General features: G+C 39.3%; 1 protein-coding gene across 2 annotated transcripts; it reads left to right on the top strand.

Annotated features, from left to right (window-relative positions):
• The first annotated feature begins 1,287 nt into the window (after window positions 1–1,287).
• On the top strand, window positions 1,288–22,415 carry LOC126582315 (uncharacterized). 2 transcript variants are annotated; one of them, XM_050246425.1, is made up of 27 exons: window positions 1,289–1,619; window positions 1,709–1,774; window positions 1,962–2,048; window positions 2,251–2,307; window positions 2,412–2,476; window positions 2,578–2,747; window positions 3,041–3,102; window positions 3,404–3,487; window positions 3,744–3,903; window positions 4,581–4,696; window positions 5,583–5,711; window positions 14,271–14,342; window positions 14,519–14,614; window positions 14,688–14,771; window positions 15,303–15,431; window positions 15,908–16,084; window positions 16,242–16,445; window positions 16,544–16,657; window positions 16,755–16,996; window positions 17,240–17,285; window positions 17,376–17,624; window positions 18,297–18,527; window positions 19,900–19,991; window positions 20,651–20,879; window positions 21,044–21,397; window positions 21,670–21,743; window positions 21,849–22,415. In XM_050246425.1, exons 1-27 carry the CDS (start codon window positions 1,506–1,508, stop codon window positions 21,952–21,954), a joined length of 3,609 nt encoding a protein of 1,202 aa, XP_050102382.1. In that variant the 5' UTR covers window positions 1,289–1,505; the 3' UTR covers window positions 21,955–22,415. The 2 variants fall into 2 exon arrangements, with proteins under 2 accessions (XP_050102383.1, XP_050102382.1); XM_050246426.1 differs by lacking the exons at window positions 21,670–21,743; window positions 21,849–22,415 and having other exon boundaries at window positions 1,288–1,619; window positions 20,651–20,887; window positions 21,044–21,384.
• The last annotated feature ends 292 nt before the right edge of the window (window positions 22,416–22,707 follow it).

Genomic DNA, 22,707 nt, shown 5'->3' on the forward strand with positions numbered 1-22,707 from the left:
CGAGCATCACTCCTAACCCATTATTCATGTACTGAGGAGCGATCCCTTATTTTATAAAAGGGACTCCCTCACCTTCATTAGAGAGCATCGCCGCCTACGGAGCAACCGCTTCGCCGCGAACATCAACTCTAGCCCATCATTTATGTATTGAGGAGCGAGCCCTTAATCTATAAAAGGGACGCACTCACCTTCAATGCCACAAGCCGAGCCAACCAAGGCAGCATAAGCCACAAGCTAAGCAGCCTCGCAACATGTGCTACTTCTGGTTGAACATCATTTCACTTTGAGCACCGCCTCATATCGAGTATCAGCCCTAGACGACATCTAGTTACTTCGACCCACACATGGACTGAATTTCAAGTCTCCAGCCAAAAGACTATCTTGACTGAAGACTTAGGGGACTATTGTTTGTACCATACTTAGGGCATCCGTATTTAGATTTTGTACAAATACTCAAGGGACTTAAATGTAATTATGTAATAAAGGAAGGGGCAAATATGTAATAAGTGATGAACCCTTATTCTATAAAAAGACTCATCACCCTCACAATTAGGGGAGACCATTTTCTTAGGCCATGGGAAGAGTTCTTTCACTCTCAGAAGCTCTCTCTCTCACTCCCCTCACCTTTAAGAGAAATACAATAATCAGTGTGGACGTAGCCCAAACCTTGGGGTGAACCACGATACATCTTGTGTTATTTACATTACTTGCAGATTCACGGTTAGATTTACGTTGTCCCAAGATCTTCGGTTTTGTGCATCAACAATTGGATTTTTAATTCTTTACTAAAAAAGCTTAATTATAATTTATTTATTTATAACAAGTTCATAAAAGGGCCAGGTTGTTTCTTTTGAATTTGTACTATTTTGCACTTACTTATTTCAATTTCTTTGTACTCTTTAAAATTTGTAAGAAGGGAGGAGATTCTTATTATTACAAATGTTTCATCAAATTTCCTTTTTTTTTTCTTCTTTTCACTAGCTTTTTAGCACATGTATATTGATGAATATGCAGTTTCAAACACACGTATACTGATAGATGTACAGTTCCAACAATTAGTATAATATATTGAACTCAAGAATTGAAATTACCAACTACAAAAAGACAAATTTTCCAGCTCAATACAAGAGTTTGATTGCCACAAAAGTGGAATCAAACTTAATTTTTGGGCTACTTGTGAATGGCCTTACAAAAAGGTGGTGTTAAGTTCCACTCTTGTTAACAATTTCAATGTCAACCATTACTAGCTCGTTATGTTGGTTTAGTCAAATATCCTTAAAAAAAAAAAGAAAGAAAAACAAGTCACTGTACTGAAATACTCGAGTCTCCACTCTCTTGCGGACTGATTCGTAAGCTCGCTCTCTCTGTCTCTCTCTCTCTGTTGTTTTAAATGATGGATCATATAAGCTAGCCAGATCTGCGTCGTTGCTTTCAGAGAAACACATCTTTTTCTCGGCCCTCGCAAATCTCTCAACTACAAAACACACGCACACGACGGAGGCCAAATGGCCATCAAAGACCAGGCCTCTCCCTTACTCTTCTTTTTCTTCTTCCTCGCAATCTCTTCCCTCGCTACCACTTTCGCCGATTCAGTCCACGGCTGCGGCGGTTTCGTCGAGGTTAAATAACTTCATCTTTTTCACTGTTTGAGCTAATGGGTTTTACCCTTTTACTTGATCGACTAAGGAATCGCACCGTAAACTTGCAGGCTCGCTCTTCTCTGATCAAGGCCAGGAAACCCACCGATGCTAAATTGGATTTTTCTCACATCACGGTAAAACAAATTTTACTGAATTTTCGTCACTAATGCAAATCCAGATACAAGATATCGAATAAGTTGCAAATTGATTTTGGGATTTTGGGAGCAGCCTCTCCATAAATGGGGGTAAGGTTAGCCGACATTCACCTCTCCCAGACCCTGCGTAAAGCGGGAGCCTTGTGCACTGGGTACGACCTTTTAGGTTGAGCTTCGGACAGTTGATGGGTTTTTGAAGGATAGCACTCAATGTGCTCCCAATGGTTACTACTTCATTCCCGTATATGACAAGGTATTATTTCTTCTTCTTTTTCGAGGCTTTGGATTTCGCTGCATCTTTTCATTTCACATGCTCTCATGCTTCAGTGGTGATTTGTGTTGTTTTCAAAATTATCGGAGTTGATCACGAAAAGCCACACACTTGATGTTGCTTACTTGACTGAAACGTTCTGTTGTTTGTTCAATGCTTCTCGTTGCCCTTATTGATAATGCAGGGCTCTTTTGTTATTAAAATTAACGGCCCAGAGGGATGGTCATGGAACCCAGACAAGGTTTATTAATTTTTCTTTTCTCTGTCTTTCTATCTATTCCTATATGTGGTTCGTTGACTCAAAATTTGCGCTTGTCAGAATCTGACAACAGTAGTGTTTTCTAGGTTCCTGTTATTGTTGATGATTCCGGCTGCAATGGCAGTGAAGATATTAACTTTCGGTTTACAGGGTGTGTTCTTTTGCTCTTATTTGAGTTTGCATGATCTTATAAGCATTTCTGTCCTTGCCTTGGGCATTTGGTATAAACTACCTTGTGGTACATGTGGGTAGGTTCTCCTTGTCTGGTAGAGTAGTGGGAGCGGTTGGTGGAGGGAGTTGTTCCGTTCAGAATGGAGGTCCTCCAAATATTGAAGTTGAACTTTTGTCTGATTCTGGTGGTGTTGTTTCTTCTGTTATAACATCAGCAGGGGGGAGTTACTTGTTCAAAAATATTATTCCAGGTACAAAACTTGAGCTTATGTTGTACCACAATTCATAAATCTTTTCAGTATGTCACATACCTTTCAAAAGGTATTCTAATTTGATTATGTTTCCAATATGTCCCGTACATTTCAACAGTTATGATTAGTTGGTTCCCTTGTGAAACTGCAATTTTCACTATGCAGGTTGTATATCATTATTTTGTTCCAAGACCCTTTTTATTAACGAAAGATTACCTTGTATTCGTCTCTCTCATTTAGTCCATTTTCAGCAGATAAATAACTTTGTTATCAAATATCCTTCTTGTGTGCAGGAAATTATGAATTACGTGCTTCGCACCCTGACTTGAAACTTGAAATAAGAGGTTCAACAAAGGTTCATTTATTATTCTTTCTTGTGCCATAATTGTTTTTTTCTTTTGGACTTGTGTGTTGTGTTTGTCTTCCATTGGATTTCTCTGGGCCTTTCTTGCCAAATATGAGTATGTTATCTTATATTAGGTTACTTGATTTTATAAAATTATAACATGTTACTTGGTTTTATAAGATTATAATAGTTACTTGGTTTTCTAAGATTATATGATCTTACATGGTTTCTTAAGATTATATTATGTTACCATTGATAAGCCTTTACAAATTTAAATGACACTCATGTGGAAATTATATACTTCTTGCAGGTGAATTTGGGGTTCGGAAATGATGTAGTGGATGACATTTTCTTTGTCCCTGGGTATGATATTCGTGGATTTGTTGTTTCTCAGGTAAAAATGTTACTTTAGAGATGACAGTTGTTCATCATACAATTTGCTTTGTCTACAAGTCCCTATCTTAAATACGTGCAACCAATGACTTGAGAAATCCATCCATCAGTACTAGAGTTGGATTGATTTATTTATAGTTGTTTTCTTCTAATTGATGTTGGTTCCCCTAATGTGGTGGTGGTCAGGTTAAATTGGACTTCTAGTTTGTCTACTTGGACTGTATACTGATTTCTTTCTTTTTTCTTGTGTGGGATAGGGAAATCCAATATTGGGAGTTCACGTTTATTTATACTCGGATGACGTCTTAGAGGTAGATTGTCCCCAAGGTTCTGGAACTTCTTCTGGAACGAGGAAGGCACTGTGCCATGCTATATCTGATGCTCATGGGATGTTCATGTTTAAATCAATACCTTGTGGTAATTGTATACGTTTTCTGTTTATTTGGTTTATTTTAGGCAGTTCCATTACACTTTTCCCCATATATGTCCTCTTTACTTTATAACTTCTGCTTCTTTACGCTTTATGTATTCGTAAAGTTTGATTGTTTGTGGTAGATGTTCCAGTGAGATGTTTAACTGATCGGTGCATTTTAAATCATATAAGATTGATACTTTTGGAGTTTGTGGTCAACAAACTATATAGAAGCTGCATTTGGCATTTCTTTTAATACTAAGTGAACAACATTATACATCAATGTGTAGGTCCGCCGGATAGATGATTGCAACTACTGCAGAAAACCACAACTTATTTTTTCTTGGAAAACCTTGACAGAAAATTCTGGTTGGCAGACAAAATGACACCTCTTACCCTCTAAAAGTTAAAAGAAAGGGGGTAGTGGGTGCAGACAAAGAGCAGAACATTTGTGTTCAGACAAACATTCAGATGATCTTTTTCACTAACCACTGTCTTGCTATCTTATGTCATAGACGTAGTCACAAATCTTAGTTATCGTGCCACCACAATCTGTTAATGAAGTTTCAAGATTCATCTGGTTTGAAGCCCTCTTGCTTGGAAAATGCTCAGCATATGCATCTCACTAATTTTACTGCTTTCAAATTGAACCTAGTGCTCAGTTTCATTGAATCATTGGCAGGAACGTATGAGCTCATACCTTATTACAAGGGGGAAAACACAGTATTTGATGTTTCACCTCCTGTCATGTCCATAACTGTTGAGCATCAACATGTGACAGTTCCTCAGAAGTTCCAGGTAAGATGCATAGCGGCCTACGAGGTCAAAATTCAGACATTTGGTGTTTTAATATTTGTTGCACAATCTGTCTTCCGGAGATACTTTTGTTTTTTCTATGGCCCTGTTTGGTTCATGTATTACAAGCTTGGGAATGGCTATATAATTTCCCAATTGTGGAAAGTGCACTCATGTGAATTCTAATCATGTTTATGTCACATGGGTTTCAAACTCCCATTAAGGGGGAAGTTGAAAGAAACTCATTGCCCCCCTTGGGTTTGCTTCTTACTTGCCTTGCGAAAGCATTTATTGCTCTCTCATCCCTACATTACCCTCATAATTAACTACAACCACAGCTTTGTCTAAATATTCTTGGTGTTTTTTTTTTCTTTAATAAGGGTATTATTGAGAAGTAGGAAAAACTTTAATTCCTATTACTACACAAACCAAAATTGGAATGGAAATGAAATGTATTTCCTTGTTACCATTTCCTGGCATTTTCAAATAGAGGATTGAAATCATTTCATTCCCAACCTATTAGGAATATGCATGGGAAGTGTATTCCCAAATAACTCATTCCATGAACCAAACAGGCCCTTAAAGTATACAAGATTAAACTGTATATAACTACTATAAGTCATTTAGCCTCATTTGGTTTGGGTTAAATCTATTGATTGGCTGCCCATCCATCAATGTGAAAGTGTCATTTGCAATTATGTATACCTGTATAAAGTTATATTACAGATATGTTATTCACACTGATTTCAATTAGATTAGATAATTGGAAGCCCCTTCATCCCTTTGAAAATGTTATCTAATTTATTTGTGTATGCTGACATTAGTTATTCTTGTGTTGTGTTTGGATTTATATTTGACAGTTTCATCTTCTATTTTTTCTTTTGTGTAGGTCACTGGATTTTCTGTTGGGGGACGAGTTGTGGATGGAAATGATGAAGGCGTTGAAGGTGTTAAAATTAAAGTTGATGGTCATGAAAGGTCCATCACTGACAAACAAGGATATTACAAGCTTGACCAGGTATGTATCTACCTTTTTCCCTCCCTGTTAGCTTCCTTTGTTACACAATGAAATAATGAAAAAGCCCAAAAGCTCACGCCCGGTAATTTTATTGAAAAGTTCTGGCATTTAGTTCAACAAATGGCCAATATTTTGGCTTTTTCACCTCCACCAGAGGAACCGCGATAGTGCCTTGGTGTTTGCTATTGGCTGTTCCTTAAACAATTATACGAGACAGGGGAAACACAATCTTATTTTCCTAAGCCTCCACAAAAACAACAACAACAACAACAACAACAACAAAGCCTTTTCCCACTAAGTGGGGTCGGCTATATGAATCCTAGAACGCCATTGCGCTCGGTTTTGTGTCATGCCCTCCGTTAGATCCAAGTACTCTAAGTCTTTTCTTAGAGTCTCTTCCAAAGTTTTCCTAGGTCTTCCTCTACCCCTTCGGCCCTGAACCTCTGTCCCGTAGTCACATCTTCGAACCGGAGCGTCAGTCGGCCTTCTTTGCACATGTCCAAATCACCAGAGCCGATTTTCTCTCATCTTTCCTACAATTTCGGCTACTCCTACTTTACCTCGGATATCCTCATTCCCAATCTTATCCTTTCTCGTGTGCCCACACATCCCACGAAGCATCCTCATCTCCGCTACACCCATTTTGTGTACGTGTTGATGCTTCACCACCCAACATTCTCTGCCATACAACATCGCTGGCCTTATTGCCGTCCTATAAAATTTTCCCTTGAGCTTCAGTGGCCTACGACGGTCACACAACACGCCGGATGCACTCTTTCCATCCAGCTCGTATTCTATGGTTGAGATCTCCATCTAATTCTCCGTTCTCTTGCAAGATAGATCCTAGGTAACGAAAACGGTCGCTTTTTGTGATCTTCGCTAGATTGCTCCGGTCATTAGTGTGGATAAGTATATAAATGGATAGAGATAGGAAAGCAAACACAAGATGTACGTGGTTCACCCAGATTGGCTGCGTCCACGGAATAGAAGAGTTCTCATTAATTGTGAAGGGTTTACACAAGTACATAGGTTCAAGCTCTCCTTTAGTGAGTACGAGTGAATGATTTAGTACAAATAACATTAGGAAATATTGTGGGAGAATGATCTCGTAATCACGAAACTTCTAAGTATCGGAGTGTGGTGTCGTCTTGACTTGCCTTATCTGTCTCATAGGTAGATGTGGCATCTTCTCTGGAAGTACTCTTCCTCCATCCAGGGGTGGTATCTTTAACTGGTGAAGATGCACAAGGTAATGTATCAATTTCACTTGAAGCTTAATTGTAGTTTCAGGCTTGGTCAAGCGCGATACAAACCATGTAGTAGGAGTCCCCCAAGTCGCCGAGCTAGGGGGTCTGCTGAAAGAGGTGACAGACAAGGTAAGCAATCAGAGCTCCGACTGATTGTTCACCTTCTCCCCATCTTGCAGCAGCATGAAGGATAAAGAGAAGAAAAATGAGAAGAGATGATATGAGATACTTTTGCTTTTGAAGAAGTAACTTTCCACAGGCTTATTCTTGAACTGAGCTGGAGGGTTTTCTGGTTTCCTCCAGAGTATAAGGCCGACTGAAGAATTTGAGGGTCAAAACAAGTCCATCAAATCTAGAGTACGTTCCACCCTGCTGATATGGGATACTTTTGCTTTTGACAGAGTAATGGATGTATCGGCACGTGTGCTGTTACGCTTGTCTCCACATGCTTCCTTGTATCCTTTGCACTTGCCCTATCTGTTCCTCAAGCAGATGCGGAATCTTCCCTGGAAACATAAGATGATGAAGATGAGTACTCGAGAGCAATGCCAGGTAAGTAATCAGGTAAGGGGTTCCAGGCAGTCAGTTCCTGGCTGGAAGCTTGATTCCAAGTGCTGACTGATTGCTCTCTTTCTCCTTGTCTTGCAGGTAAAAACAAGGCCAAAAGAAAAAACAGGGAAAAAGCATGATATGGGATACTCTTGCTTTTAACCCTGATGATATGAGATATTCTTGCTCTAGTATAGCTTGTTTGCAGAGGTATTATCGGGGGGAAAGAAAGCTGAATATTTCGAAAGGCTTTGTTGGGAGTGCCCTCTCAGATATGATGAAGGGTTGAGCATTTTTGCAGGTCTGCCTGTCCGTTGGGGATGGAGGTCGACATATATAGGAGTCTCCCTAACAACAAGTAGTAATGCTATTCCTTTACCCTGCTTGGTCATAGCACGGTAGTGGGAGCTGCCAGTTTCACATGTTTTAACTCTGTCAGAGCACTTTGAAAAAGTGGTCTGTGGTATCTGGCTCTCGAGATTCGGAGAACGATGCCTCTTCGATTTTTGAGAAAGCAATCATGCTGGGGGTCTGACTCTCGAGATTCGGAGAGCAGTGTCTCTTCGATTTTTGAGGAAGTAATCATGTTGGGAGTCTGGCTCTCGAGAATCGGAAGGCGGTGCCTCTTCGATTTTGGAGCAAGCAATCTTGTTGGGAGTGTTGTCTCGAATGTGAGTAAAGGTTGGACATGTTTGCTAGTCTACCTTGCCACGAAGCACAAAGGTTGACACACAGGGACTTTCCAATTATCCAGCAATGGTACTGTTCCTTTACCCTCTCTTCGATTTTGAGAAAGTAGTCATGTTGGGAGTCTGGCTCTCGAGATTCGGAGGACGGTGCCTCTTCGATTTTGGAGCAAGCAATCTTGTTGGGACTGTTTTCTCGAATGTGAGTAAAGGTTGGGCATGTTTGCTAGTCTACCTTGCCACGAAGCACAGAGGTTGACACACAGGGACTTTCCAATTATCCAGCAGTGGTACTGTTCCTTTACCCTTGTGGGTAATAATATGGTAGCTAGACCTTCAAAATTTATGTGTCTAAACTTTGTTAGTGCTGTTTCTTTGCTATTCTTTTACCTTTCTTGGTCAGAGCGATGTAGTGGGAGCTGTAAGCTTCACGTGCTCAACTTTGGCAGAGAACTTTGGCAAAGTGATCTGTGGTACCCATGAGTTATTGTTGCGTGTGGGAAGTGGGTGATTGAACAGTAAGATTCATGTGCTTTCTACTTCACCAGAAGTCTTCGACAGAATGCCCATAATTTCTGCAAAGCTGAGTGTGCGTGTGACAGGTGCTGACAAGGCTAGAAAAGTAGGTGCCTCTTCGATTTCTGAGATCGGCCCTCGTGGTCTCTGAGCAGCCCAGCTTTTGAGAAAGCGAGCGCCTCTTCGATTGATTCGGAGAACGGTGCCTCACCGATTTTTGAGAAAGCAATCATGCTGGGGGTCTGGCTCTCGAGATTCGGGGAGCAGTGTCTCTTCGATTTTTGAGAAAGTAATCATGTTGGGAGAGTGGCTCTCGAGATTCGGAGGGCGGTGCCTCTTCGATTTTGGAGCAAGCAATCTTGTTGGGAGTGTTTTCTCGAATGTGAGTAAAGGTTGGGCATGTTTGCTAGTCTACCTTGCCACGAAGCACAGAGGTTGACACACAGGGACTTTCCAATTATCCAGCAATGGTACTGTTCCTTTACCCTCTCTTCGATTTTTAAGAAAGTAGTCATGTTGGGAGTCTGGCTCTTTAGATTCGGGGGACGGTGCCTCTTCGATTTTGGAGCAAGCAATCTTATTGGGAGTGTTTTCTCGAATGTGAGTAAAGGTTGGGCATGTTTGCTAGTCTACCTTGCCACGAAGCACAGAGGTTGACATACATGGACTTTCCAATTATCCAGCAGTGGTACTGTTCCTTTACCCTTGTGGGTAATAATATGGTAGCTAGACCTTCAAAATTTATGGGTCTAAACTTTGTTAGTGCTGTTTCTTTGCTATTCTTTTACCCTTCTTGGTCAGAGCGATGTAGTGGAAGCTGCAAGCTTCACGTGCTCAACTTTGGCAGAGAACTTTGGCAAAGTTATCTATGGTACCCATGAGCTATTGTTGCGTGTGGGAAGTGGGTGATTGAACAGTAAGATTCATGTGTTTTCTACTTCCCCAGAAGTCTTTGACAGAATGCCCATAATTTCCGCAAAGCTGAGTGTGCGTGTGACAGGTGCTGACAAGGTTGGAAAAGTAGGTGCCTCTTCGATTTCTGAGATCGGCCCTCGTGGTCTCTAGGGAGCCCAGCTTTTGAGAAAGCGAGCGCCTCTTCGATTTCTGAGATCGGCCTTCGTGGTCTTTGAGCAGCCCAACTTTTGAGAAAGCAAACGGCTCTTCGATTTCTGAGATCAACCCTCGTGATCTCTAAGCAGCCCAACTTTTGAGAAAGCAAACGCCTCTTCGATTTCTGAGCAGGCGCCTCTTTGATTTCTGAAGCTCCGTCGAGTGCAGATTTTTATAGAGGCTGGCATTAAGTTCCAAAGCACACTTGAATCTCCACCAGTAGAAGCTTCATTCTTGCACTTCTAAGATCTTGATTTGTCCGACCTCTTCTCTCTTCAACACCTTTGAAAATGTCTGGCCCCTCCGACCGTCGTTTTGACTTGAACCTTGTTGAAGAGGCAGCCCCGCCTTCTCCAGACAACATATGGCGCCCATCCTTTGTCTCCCCAACTGGTCCTCTTACCGTTGGGGATTCCGTGATGAAGAATGATATGACCGCTGCGGTGGTGGCCAGGAACCTTCTTACTCCCAAAGATAACAGACTACTTTCCAAACAGTCTGATGAGTTAGCTGTTAAGGATTCGCTGGCTCTCAGTGTTCAGTGTGCAGGTTCTGTGTCTAATATGGCCCAACGCCTATTTGCTCGAACCCGCCAAGTTGAATCATTGGCGGCTGAAGTGATGAGTCTCAAACAGGAGATTAGAGGGCTCAAGCATGAGAATAAACAGTTGCACCGGCTCGCACATGACTATGCTACAAACATGAAGAGGAAGCTTGACCAGATGAAGGAAACTGATGGTCAGGTTTTACTTGATCATCAGAGATTTGTGGGTTTGTTCCAAAGGCATTTATTGCCTTCGTCTTCTGGGGCTGTACCGCGTAATGAAGCTCCAAATGATCAACCTCTGATGCCTCCTCCTTCTAGGGTTCTGTCCAGTACTGAGGCTCCAAATGATCCCCCTCCGGTGCCTTCTCTTTCTGGGGCTCTACCGACTGCTGAGACTTCTCCTAAGCAACCTTTGTGAAGGCTCCCTCTTGTGTGTTTATTTTGACTCATGTATATGTACATATTTGTAGCTTATCGGGGATATCAATAAATAAGCTTTCCTTCATTTCAACGTATTGTGTTAAATACACCAAAGCCTTATTCGCTAAGTTCTTTGAATTTTCTTTTGTTGAAGCTTGTATGTTGAAGCTTTCTGAGTGGAGCATGTAGGTTGGGGTAGTGTTCCCTTAATTTCCCGAGTGAGGAAAACTTCTTGGTTGGAGACTTGGAAAATCCAAGTCACTGAGTGGGATCGGCTATATGAATCTTAGAACGCCATTGTGCTCGATCCTGTGTCATGTCCTTCGTTAGATCCAAGTACTCTAAGTCTTTTCTTAGAGTCTCTTCCAAAGTTTTCCTAGGTCTTCCTCTACCCCTTCGGCCCTGAACCTCTGTCCCATAGTCGCATCTTCTAATCGGAGCGTCAGTAGGCCTTCTTTGCACATGTCCAAACCACCGTAACCGATTTTCTCTCATCTTTCCTTCAATTTCGGCTACTCCTACTTTACCCCGGATATCCTCATTCCTAATCTTATCCTTTCTCGTGTGCCCACACATCCAACGAAGCATCCTCATCTCCGCTACACCCATTTTGTGTACGTGTTGATGTTTCACCGCCCAACATTCTGTGCCATACAGCATCGCCGGCCTTATTGCCGTCCTATAAAATTTTCCCTTGAGCTTCAGTGGCATACGGCGGTCACACAACACGCCGGATGCACTCTTCCACTTCATCCATCCAGCTTGTATTCTATGGTTGAGATCTCCATCTAATTCTCCGTTCTTTTGCAAGATAGATCCTAGGTAACGAAAACGGTCGCTCTTTGGTATTTCTTGATCTCCGATCCTCACCCCTAACTCGTTTTGGCCTCCATTTGCACTGAACTTGCACTCCATATATTCTGTCTTTGATCGGCTTAGGCGAAGACCTTTAGATTCCAACACTTCTCTCCAAAGGTTAAGCTTTGCATTTACCCCTTCCTGAGTTTCATCTATCAACACTATATCGTCTGCGAAAAGCATACACCAAGGAATATCATCTTGAATATGTCCTGTTAACTCATCCATTACCAACGCAAAAAGGTAAGGACTTAAGGATGAGCCTTGATGTAATCCTACAGTTATGGGAAAGCTTTCGGTTTGTCCTTCATGAGTTCTTACGGCAGTCTTTGCTCCTTCATACATATCCTTTATAGCTTGGATATATGCTACTCGTACTCCTTTCTTCTCTAAAATCCTCCAAAGAATGTCTCTTGGGACCCTATCATACGCTTTTTCCAAATCTATAAAGACCATGTGTAAATCCTTTTTCCCATCTCTATATCTTTCCATCAATCTTCGTAAGAGATAAATTGCCTCCATGGTTGAGCGCCCTGGCATGAACCCGAATTGGTTGTCCGAAACCCGTGTCTCTTGCCTCAATCTATGCTCAATGACTCTCTCCCAGAGCTTCATTGTATGACTCATTAGCTTAATACCCCTATAGTTCATGCAATTTTGTACGTCGCCCTTATTCTTGTATATAGGCACCAAAGTGCTCGTTCGCCACTCATTTGGCATCTTCTTCGTTTTCAAAATCCTATTGAAAAGGTCAGTGAGCCATGTTATACCTGTCTCTCCCAAAACTTTCCACACTTCGATTGGTATATCGTCTGGGCCTATTGCTTTTCTATGCTTCATCTTCTTCAAAGCTACAACCACTTCTTCCTTCCGGATTCGACGATAAAAGGAGTAGTTTCTACACTCTTCTGAGTTACTCAACTCCCCTAAAGAAGCACTCCTTTCATGTCCTTCATTGAAAAGATTATGAAAATAACCTCTCCATCTGTCTTTAACCGCGTTCTCTGTAGCAAGAACCTTTCCATCCTCATCCTTGATGCACCTCACTTGGTTTAGGTCCCTTGTCTTCTTTTCCCTTGCTCTAGCTAGTTTATAGATATCCAACTCTCCTTCTTTGGTATCTAGTCGTTTATACATATCGTCGTAAGCCGCTAACTTAGCTTCTCTGACAGCTTTCTTCGCCTCTTGCTTCGCTTTTCTATACCTTTCACCATTTTCATCGGTCCTCTCCTTGTATAAGGCTTTACAACATTCCTTCTTAGCCTTCACCTTTGTTTGTACCTCCTCATTCCACCACCAAGATTCCTTTTGGTGTGGGGCAAAGCCCTTGGACTCTCCTAATACCTCTTTTGCTACTTTTCGGATACAACTAGCCATGGAATCCCACATTTGGCTAGCTTCCCCCTCTCTATCCCACACACATTGGGTGATTACCTTCTCTTTGAAAATGGCTTGTTTTTCTTCTTTTAGATTCCACCATCTAGTTCTTGGGCACTTCCAAGTCTTGTTCTTTTGTCTTACTCTTTTGATATGTACATCCATCACCAACAAGCGATGTTGATTAGCCACGCTCTCTCCTGGTATAACTTTGCAATCCTTACAAGTTATACGATCCCCTTTCCTCATTAGAAGAAAATCTATTTGTGTTTTTGACGACCCACTCTTGTAGGTGATCACATGTTCTTCTCTCTTCTTAAAGAAGGTGTTGGCTAAGAAGAGATCATATGCCATTGCAAAATCCAAGATAGCTTCCCCATCCTCGTTTCTCTCCCCAAAACCATGGCCACCATGAAAACCTCCATAGTTGCCTGTCTCCCTGCCCACGTGTCCATTTAAATCTCCTCCTATAAATAACTTCTCCGTCTGAGCAATTCCTTGCACCAAGTCTCCAAGATCTTCCCAAAATTTCTCCTTCGAACTCGTATCCAACCCTACTTGAGGTGCGTACGCACTAATCACATTGATAAGTTCTTGTCCTATTACAATCTTGATTGCCATGATTCTATCTCCTACCCTCTTGACATCTACAACATCTTGTACCAAGGTCTTGTCCACGATGATGCCAACACCGTTTCTCGTTCTATTTGTGCCCGAATACCAAAGTTTAAACCCTGAGTTTTCTAGATCCTTTGCCTTACTACCAACCCACTTAGTTTCTTGTAGGCACATAATATTTATCCTTCTCCTCACCATAACTTCCACTACTTCCATAGATTTTCCCGTTAAGGTTCCTATATTCCACGTTCCTAAACGCATTTTGCTCTCTTGAACTCTACCCTTCTGTCCTAGCTTCTTCACCCTCCCCCAAAAAAAAAACTACATTTTAGCTTCACCCCAACACATGATATGCCAATGGGAAGAAGGGCATGTATTAAGTAGTCTCTTTTGAACCATATTGCAAGTGATGGCCTTTCTATGATCAATTGTCTAGGATAGAACATGTACCTTGGGTGGTCTTTATCCTTTCAAATCAAAGGAGCAGGATGAAATTAGAAAGAGATGAGTTGCACTCAAGCTCCTTGCAAAAGATTTACAAGTCCATCCCTGATGGTTCTAAACTAGATAACATTCTATTGTTGTTGTTATTGGTAATGAATTTAGGTTACTTAGCTGTTGAATGTTGCAGGTTACTTCCAATCGCTATGCAATAGAAGCCACAAAGGAGCATTACAAGTTCAGCAGTTTGAAGAACTATTTGGTAGAGTATTTTATGAGAATCTGTTTCTGAACTTTTACATTGATTCTATAACAAGGTTACCATCTTATGTGTTATTAGAAGCTTCAATGTTTAGTATTCTGTGTTTAACTAGGGTTTCCATCATAATGAATTGTGCTCTGTTATATTTTTCTTTCTTACTTTGCTTGCTGATCCAGGTATTACCAAATATGGCTTCGGTTATGGATATTAAAGCAGTTTCCTATGATGTCTGTGGTGTGGTTCAGATAGTTAGTGCTGGTTACAAGGCAAAGGTAAAGATCACATTCCCTATGTTCTTCTTTCTATGCTATATGCAGGAATAATATTTTCATATTTAAATTTTAGGTAGCTTTGACTCGTGGGCGTGGCCCTGAAAATGTCAAACCGCAAGTGAAACAGACTGATGGAAGTGGAAATTTCTGCTTTGAGGTATGTTAGTTTGATGTGCAATAAGGAGGTGGTCTTTTGTTTCTGGGCGTGTCATTGAGGTTATGATAGAGAACGGGTAACTGGCCCAGTTCTCAATGATTGAAGCCAGAATTAATTACTCTTTTCTCCTTTTAGTTTAATTTATACATGTTTGATACTGCAAGAGTGAACTTACTACATATGTGAAGTGATGCAAGGTTGTTTGGTCAATGAACTGACATGTTCCTGTTTTAGAATCCAGGTCTGATCCTAGGATTGCTTGAACTGCATTAGAATTTTCTATAAAGAAAAGTTCTTTGAACCAACTTAGTCTTTGTATGATAAGGTGGAGAAGTACAACTTCTTTGTTTTTGTGTGTAAGCAGTTATCAATATAGTAAATTAATTTTGTGCTGTAATTTTTTTTTGCTTGCTTTGCTTGCTTTAGGTGGGTTTTCAGCCATGCATTCATTGGCTTATCTTATGTATTGTGGATCCAAACTTAACCCCTTTTGCGTATGCAATTTACTTGTTCTTTGTCTTTTATGCCCAGGTCCTACCTGGTGACTATCGTTTATCTGCTATAGCAGCTACCCCTGACAGTGCTTCTGGCCTAATGTTTTTGCCGTCTTATATCAATGTTGCTGTCAAAGGTCCATTATTGAACGTCAAGTTTTCTCAGGTGATTTTTCTTAAATGATACGGATATTTGTTTTCCTATTAAATATAACTTTTTTTTTAGGAATTGTTATTGACACTCCAAAAATCTAATTGTGCACTCCAAACTTTCTATAGTCAGAAAGAAAAATACTTTTATGAATGCACAATTAGATTTTTCGAGTGCCAATGATAGTTCCCTTTTCTTTTTTATTCTTATTTTTTTATCTTTAAGTCTTCAATGCTTGCACATACTTATATGCACTAAGAGCTGCGTTCTAACATGAATAGAATACCTTTTCATATAAGTTCAGATTGATTTGGTTGGTCTAGTTATTCATTTGCCTAGTGATTTATTAGCGCAAATGAGATGGACACAAAATCGCTTCTTTCATCAACATAAAACTCTGAAGTATTCTACATTGTGCTTGCTTATGTTAGATATTCAATTTCTCACTATTTTTCTGTTTTGATTTTTCTCTCTTTTTGTCATTAATTAAGGCATTGGTCAATGTACGTGGAACTGTAACCTGCAAGGAGAAGTGTGGCACATCTGTTTCTGTTATCCTTGTTGGTCTAGCTGGTAAACGTAATGAAGAGAAGAGGACAATTAGTTTGACTGATGAGAGTAGTGATTTTCACTTCGAAAATGTCATCCCAGGGAAATACAGATTTGAGGTACAGTTATTCGTCTCTGCCCATTACATTTTATTGAATTAGCTTTCATTCGTCTCTGCCCATATGATAAAAAAAAAGTTTTAGTCAGAATTAGCATTCATTTGGTATAATTCCTGTTAATATGCTTGTTTTCTTTGGATGTATGTTGTTACTTTAGGTCAAACACAATTCAGAAGAATCCACAGCTGTAGAAGATAATTGGTGTTGGGAGAAAAGTTCCATTGATGTGGATGTTGGTGTGGAAGATGTAAAAGGAATTGAATTTGTTCAAAAAGGTTACCGGCTCAATGTCATTGCCACCCATGATGTAGATGCTTATATGATTCAGCCAGATGGTTCTTCCATTAATTTGAAAATTAAGGTTTGTTCTGTTATTTAATAAGCCCCCACTGATCTAAACTAAGTTGCATATGCACCGGCATCTGAATTCTTTTTTTTTCTCCTCATTATGAATTGCAGAAAGGTTCCCAGAATATATGTGTAGAATATCCTGGAGTGCATGAACTTCAATTTGTCAACTCGTGTATTTTCTTTGGGAGCTCATCAATTAAGATTGATACTTTAAACCCATCGGTATAGTGTTATCTTTTTGTTGTTTTTTTTCCCCACTTTTAGTGATCTTGCTTAAGTAAAATCTCCTTCCCCTCACATCTTTTATTTATTTTTGCAGGCTATTTATCTGAAAGGAGAAAAGTATCTTGTTAAAGGACAAATCAATGTTTCATCAAGCTCATTTGAGGGCGAGGTACCTGAGAATTTCGTTGTGGATATTCTGAATGCCGGGGGCAGTATTATAGATGAGACCACAGCTAGGCTCACTTCCAGTGGAAATGATCAAAGTACTATAGTGTATGAATATTCTGCATGGGCCAATCGCGGAGAAAGACTTACCTTTGTTCCTAAGGATCCAAGGTTCATAGTTAATTGTTTCTCTTTATAACTGATCAGTCATGGCTCTTGCACATCTCAAATGTTTAGATGTGTCTACTACATATTGCCTTTTGGTTTCTTATGTGCACTGAATTGTTACTCTATCCTTTTAAGATTTACTCTCTCTTTCTTGCAAAGAAAACCTGGTGTAGTCCTGCATTTGTGTTACTGTTTGCTATTACTTCACCATTTTTTGCTTCTGACTCGAGCTATGATGTTTTGCAGAACTGATGAGACGAGGAAGATCTTGTTTTATCCCAGACAATATCATGTATGTATTGGTTTTGGATTTTCCAACTGAAGAAATGAAAGTCCATTGTTTTTTTTATCAAAGATTAATCTTGAAACTTTTCTCCTTCAGGTCTTAATTACAATTGATGGCTGCCAAGCTTCAATCCCTCCATTCTCTGGTCGATTGGGTTTATATATTACAGGATCGGTCTCTCCCCCTCTTTCTGAAGTTCATATTAAGATTCTTGCTGCTGGGGATAGCCACATTGCTCAACTTAAGGACGGTGAAATAGTACTGGAGACTACCACGGGAATGGATGGCTCTTTTGTTGGGGGACCTTTATATGATGAAGTAACATACCATGTTCAGGCTTCAAAGGTTTGGACATTTACTAAAACCTAATTTACTTTCTGCAATAAAGTGTCCAGCATGGTGTACTTTTTTTAACCGTCTTGAAGGTGATGCATTTGAACATCGATGACTTGATTATTGTTGTTTGCACTTTGTGCACTTTTTGGATTCTAGGTGGTGGTTTGTAAAATTTGTTTGGAATTTACAAGGATTAAAACGTGCTGTATAGGAGACCAAGAAAATCTAGTAAAGCAATTTAAGAGATACATAGTTCAGATGGTACAAATCTTGGAGACCTTGCACTTTACTTCTCTTTGTCTGGAGGTTGTAAGTATAAACCTCCCTAGGTAAACTTGTGATTCAACAACCTTTTAACTTTTTGACATATTTGTGCCTACTCTTACATCTTTTTGTTTTTCTCATTACGGATAAATTAAATGAAGAACAAATGAGAGGTTGAGATCTTTGTTCCATCATTAAGATTCTTTCTTCCTGGCTTGTTACCCTGCAATTCGTTACGGCTTAAGATGGTCAAAGTAGATAGATAATACATATGAATGTTTGGTACACATTTTGTACTGTAATATCAATGATTAAGAGAGGAATGAACTAAGATTATTTTCACTTGTGAGCTGAGTACAAGAAATACGTGAAACTGCAATACATTGCCATCAACCTAATGTCTTCCAATTTGTGCAGCCTGGGTATCATTTAAAACAAGTTGGGCCTCATTCCTTTTCTTGTCAGAAGCTTGGCCAAATTTCTATAAATATTCATTCTAAAGATGATGCTAAAGAGACTATTCCTTCAGTGTTATTATCTTTGAGTGGCGATGATGGCTACAGAAACAACTCGGTATCTGGAGCTGGTGGCGCATTCTTATTTAACAACTTATTTCCAGGGACATTCTATCTCCGTCCTCTGCTAAAGGTACCCTTCGAGGATATGCATTCTGAATACAATATTCCTATTATCTTCTGGGATATACATGCTAGTTATTCTCCTTTTCTTCCTGTTCCTGCATTCTCTTTCCTTAATCTCCTTGTTTTGGATCTCCAGAATCTACGAGTTAAGTAATTTTGAATGCATTATGATGTTACAAGACGTGTTCAACAATCATTAATCATGCTACTAAAAAAAAATTATGTTACTTTTATCTGATATTTATGGTTGGTCACAAAACTAGTCACACTTGCATTGCTTACCTTTGCTTAGAAATAGAATCTGAAAGAAAACTCAGTTCCACCATGTATCATGCTAAAAAAAAACATTGGAATTAAAATGACTGTAAAGCTAGTTTAGGCAAAAATCCGTAGGATATATATTGTTTTTACAGTTTAAAGTACAATGACATTTTTCTCATTTTTATCTTTTGACTAGTCCAAAGTACAATGATATTTTTTCAGTTGAAGCTTACTGTATGCATCTTAAAGATTCTGTATATATAGTTATATACACATATATATAATACAGTCATCTATGTTGTGTGCCTGTGTAAATGACATAATTCCTAAGGACTGATGTTTTTGTAATACACACCGGCAAGACATGTATACATCTTATGTATTTATGTTATATTGTTAGGGTTCTTTACAGAGTTACACTATTTCAAAGATACTTTCAAAAGAGAAATAAAAACTCGTTTATTTCTAATTTTCTACTTTCAAAAGTAAGTTTTTCTTTCAGGTACCACATGCAATGGGTTTGTAAACTTGTTATGGCTTTGACATTTGCAATTGAGAGTTTTGTTTATATAATTTACAAGCTAGTTAGCTCTATTTTTCTCATATTATGTTAGTACTGTTAGGCTTCGTTTGATGTTTACGATTGGCATGGCTTGGACGACTCACTAAATTTAATGAATGTTTTATGGAAATATGGATGCCGACTTGCATATTTTGTCCAAGTGAAGACAGAAGATGGAGAAATCATGAAGAAAACTTATCTCTCCTAATCCCCACAAAAATGGTAGGATTGAGAGGGACAAGTTTTCTTCATGACTTTTCCATCTTCTACGTTCACTTGGACCAAACTACGAAAGCTGACATCCATATTTCTATTCAACATAAATTGAATCCAGTGGATTATCCAAGCGAAGCCGATCCTAGGCATCAAACGAGTCCTTATAGTGTAAGTTTGTCCCCATATGGATGAAATCCTTGGCCCGCCATTGTAGATTGATCATGATACAAAAGATATAGCTACGGAGAAGCCCCTAAAACCCCATGATTTAGTGGTTTATCTGTATGCTAAGGCTATAATTAATCACTCCACCTAACAAGTGACTTTTGACGTCCGATAGGAGTTTGCCTTTTCTCCTCCAGCACTGGCGATAGATCTTGGTTCTGGGGAGTCTAAAGAAGCTATTTTCTTAGCTGCTCGAGTGGCTTACAGGTTTTCCATTAGTCTTCTCTTGTATTTGGTTTGCATAAATTTTTTATTTATTTTTTCAACAACGTGATCATGTAAAAAGTTTATTTTTATTATTGCCGTCACACATTTAAATGTTGACAAACCATTCTCTCTTTCATATTAAGAATTTTGAACTACATGTTTATTACAATTTGGAATTTAAAAATTGGAAGTAATTAGGAATTTTGTTGGATCTGTGGATTAAACTATTTCCAGATTGTATCATTATCCACAGATTTCTCCTTTGCCAAGAATTGATAAAATTGATTTGAAACTTGATATAATTCTTGTGCGGTACAACTTTGCCCGATTGATTTTACTTTCCTTCCCCTTTTAGTCATCATTGTTCACTTTTGGTAACTATCTTAATATGAGTTTATGCTACTGTGTTTTTGACTTTTAATCAGTGTTCTTTTTCTTTTTCCAAAATGACTTTAATCCATATTATATACATCGCAGCATATTTATCTGTGCATGCGTGGTCCAAGTTTTGAAATCTTTAAAACCAAACCTGTTTCATTTATATACTTATAATGGTGCTTTAAATTTTTTTATCAGTGTAACCATTTAGAAACATACAGATTTGTTATTAATTTATGCTTCTTTCTGTGAGATATTAAGTTGATTTATACTCTTTCCAGTGCTATGGGTGTCATTACTCTATTGTCTGGCCAACCAAAAGAAGGCGTGTTGGTTGAGGCCAGATCAGAATCAAAAGGCTATTACGAGGAAACAGTGACTGATTCATCTGGAAGTTATCGTTTGAGAGGACTTCTTCCTGACACAACCTATGTAATCAAAGTAGTGAAAAGGGATGGTTTGGGTAGTGCTAAAATTGAGCGTGCATCACCAGAATCTGTTCCCATCAAGGTTAGCAGGTAGCAAATTTTGCAATATAGTAGATCGAACTTCCATGGAGTGGAAAGATCAGTCCAGTATTTAGAAACCGAAAAAGAAATTGAAGATTGCAACTAAGCCTGATAATGTTGCTTCCCATGTGTATATATTTATTCACGGATTTGGTAATTTTGTAGGTTGGACACGAGGATATCAAAGGATTAGGTTTTCTGGTTTTTGAACAGCCAGACACAACTGTTTTAAGTTGCCATGTTGAGGGAAAGAGAATAGAGGAACTGTATCCACATCTACTGGTGGAAATCAAATCATCTAGTGACCTTTCTATGGAGTCCGTCTTCCCTCTTCCGCTTTCCAACTTCTTCCAGGTGAAGGACTTACCCAAGGGTAAGCACCTTCTGCAGCTTCGTTCTAGTCTTCCGTCAAGCAGCCATAAGTTTGAATCCGAGGTTATTGAGGTTGATTTAGAGCAGAATACTCGTATACATGTTGGCCCCCTCAGATATGTATTTGAAGAGGATTACCACAAGCAGGTTTGTTTTACTTCTCCTTCCAATTGTTCTTTAACAATCTTGTAAGAGTGCAATGCCTTAAAGTTATACACCCCTTCCCTTATTTTCTTAAATCATGTAAACATAGAATCTTCTGATTTTATGGTACTTTCTGGAATGGCATATCACCTATTGTGGTGCTTACGTTTGTTTAGGATGGTTCAATTTTTTGCATGTGAGGCTATGAATTGAGTTTAGAGTTAGGCTAACGAAATATTAATTTGTTTCCCCTCTTCCACTTCCATGACCTACAGGAGTTGACTCCGGCGCCAGTTTTCCCTCTTATAGTTGGCGTCTCAGTGATTGCTCTGTTTGCCACCATTCCAAGGTATTTGTTATATTATTTTCTTCCAACTACATCTGCTGCTTACTGGTTCTGGAACTTTTTGTCCTCATGAACATGCTGTAATTGTTGTCAACTTTTGTTATGAAGCTTGAAGGACTTATACCAATCCACGGTGGGAATACCAACACCCGGATTCACTACAACTGCAAAGAAGGAAGTGCGGAGGCCTGTTTTGAGAAAGAAGACTTACTGAATATCTGTTTGTGCCTAAATAGAAATGCACCTCGGGTAATATCTAATATTGAATCGGATAATGCCCTTGCTGTGTGGAGGTTGAAGATGAGCTTAGCCTAGGAAAAGAGCTTAGAAAATTAGAGCCACTCGCTGTATTTCTCCTCGCGTCATGTAGGCAGGTACGGTTGTGTGATATAAATTTTGTATTTCTCATAGCAAAAACTTCCACCACGGTTGAGGTCCTTCATGACCTAATTTTTGGTCTTGAATTTTAAGATGACTAGTCTTGTACTTATGGAAATTAGTGATATACAGGATGATTCATAAGGGTAGGATTTAGTTGGGGGGCCTGAAAGGTCTCACATTTCTTGACAACAGGCATGTGTATGTATGTTATGAACCTACATATCTTAACAACAGATTATGTAATGTTTCTTGTTTTCAAATCACGATTAGACATCGTAGTACGTTTTATTGACATTATCGGTGTTCTCATTTATCTTGAAGTTCCAAGTGTTTAATTTTAAGAACACAATCAAATTTATAATTGTATTGTATGCGACTCTCCGTCGTGTATAACTTGATCAGTCTTTCGACCGCTTTGCTTGATTCCCAAGTTAAAACCACTAACCCTTGAGAAGAAAAAAAATGAAAACTTCGTTCTTTGGTGAATAGGGGAAAAATTTGCATACCACAGTTTGACAATTAGGCATATAAAATTTGCATACCCAAATTTTACTCTTTTTTCTTTGTGCTCCATTGGTAATTGTAT

This window comes from Malus sylvestris, chromosome 9 (genome assembly GCF_916048215.2).
Source record: "Malus sylvestris chromosome 9, drMalSylv7.2, whole genome shotgun sequence".
In the NCBI taxonomy this organism is placed as follows: Eukaryota; Viridiplantae; Streptophyta; class Magnoliopsida; order Rosales; family Rosaceae; genus Malus; species Malus sylvestris.

Coding starts and splice junctions, on each gene's coding strand:
- LOC126582315 (XM_050246425.1), top strand. CDS start 1,506: ATGGCCATCAAAGACCAGGCCTCTCCCTTACTCTTCTTTTTCTTCTTC. Junction 3,103..3,403: donor AAATAAGAGGTTCAACAAAG/GTTCATTTATTA, acceptor TACTTCTTGCAG/GTGAATTTGGGGTTCGGAAA. Junction 14,343..14,518: donor GCAGTTTGAAGAACTATTTG/GTAGAGTATTTT, acceptor TTGCTGATCCAG/GTATTACCAAATATGGCTTC.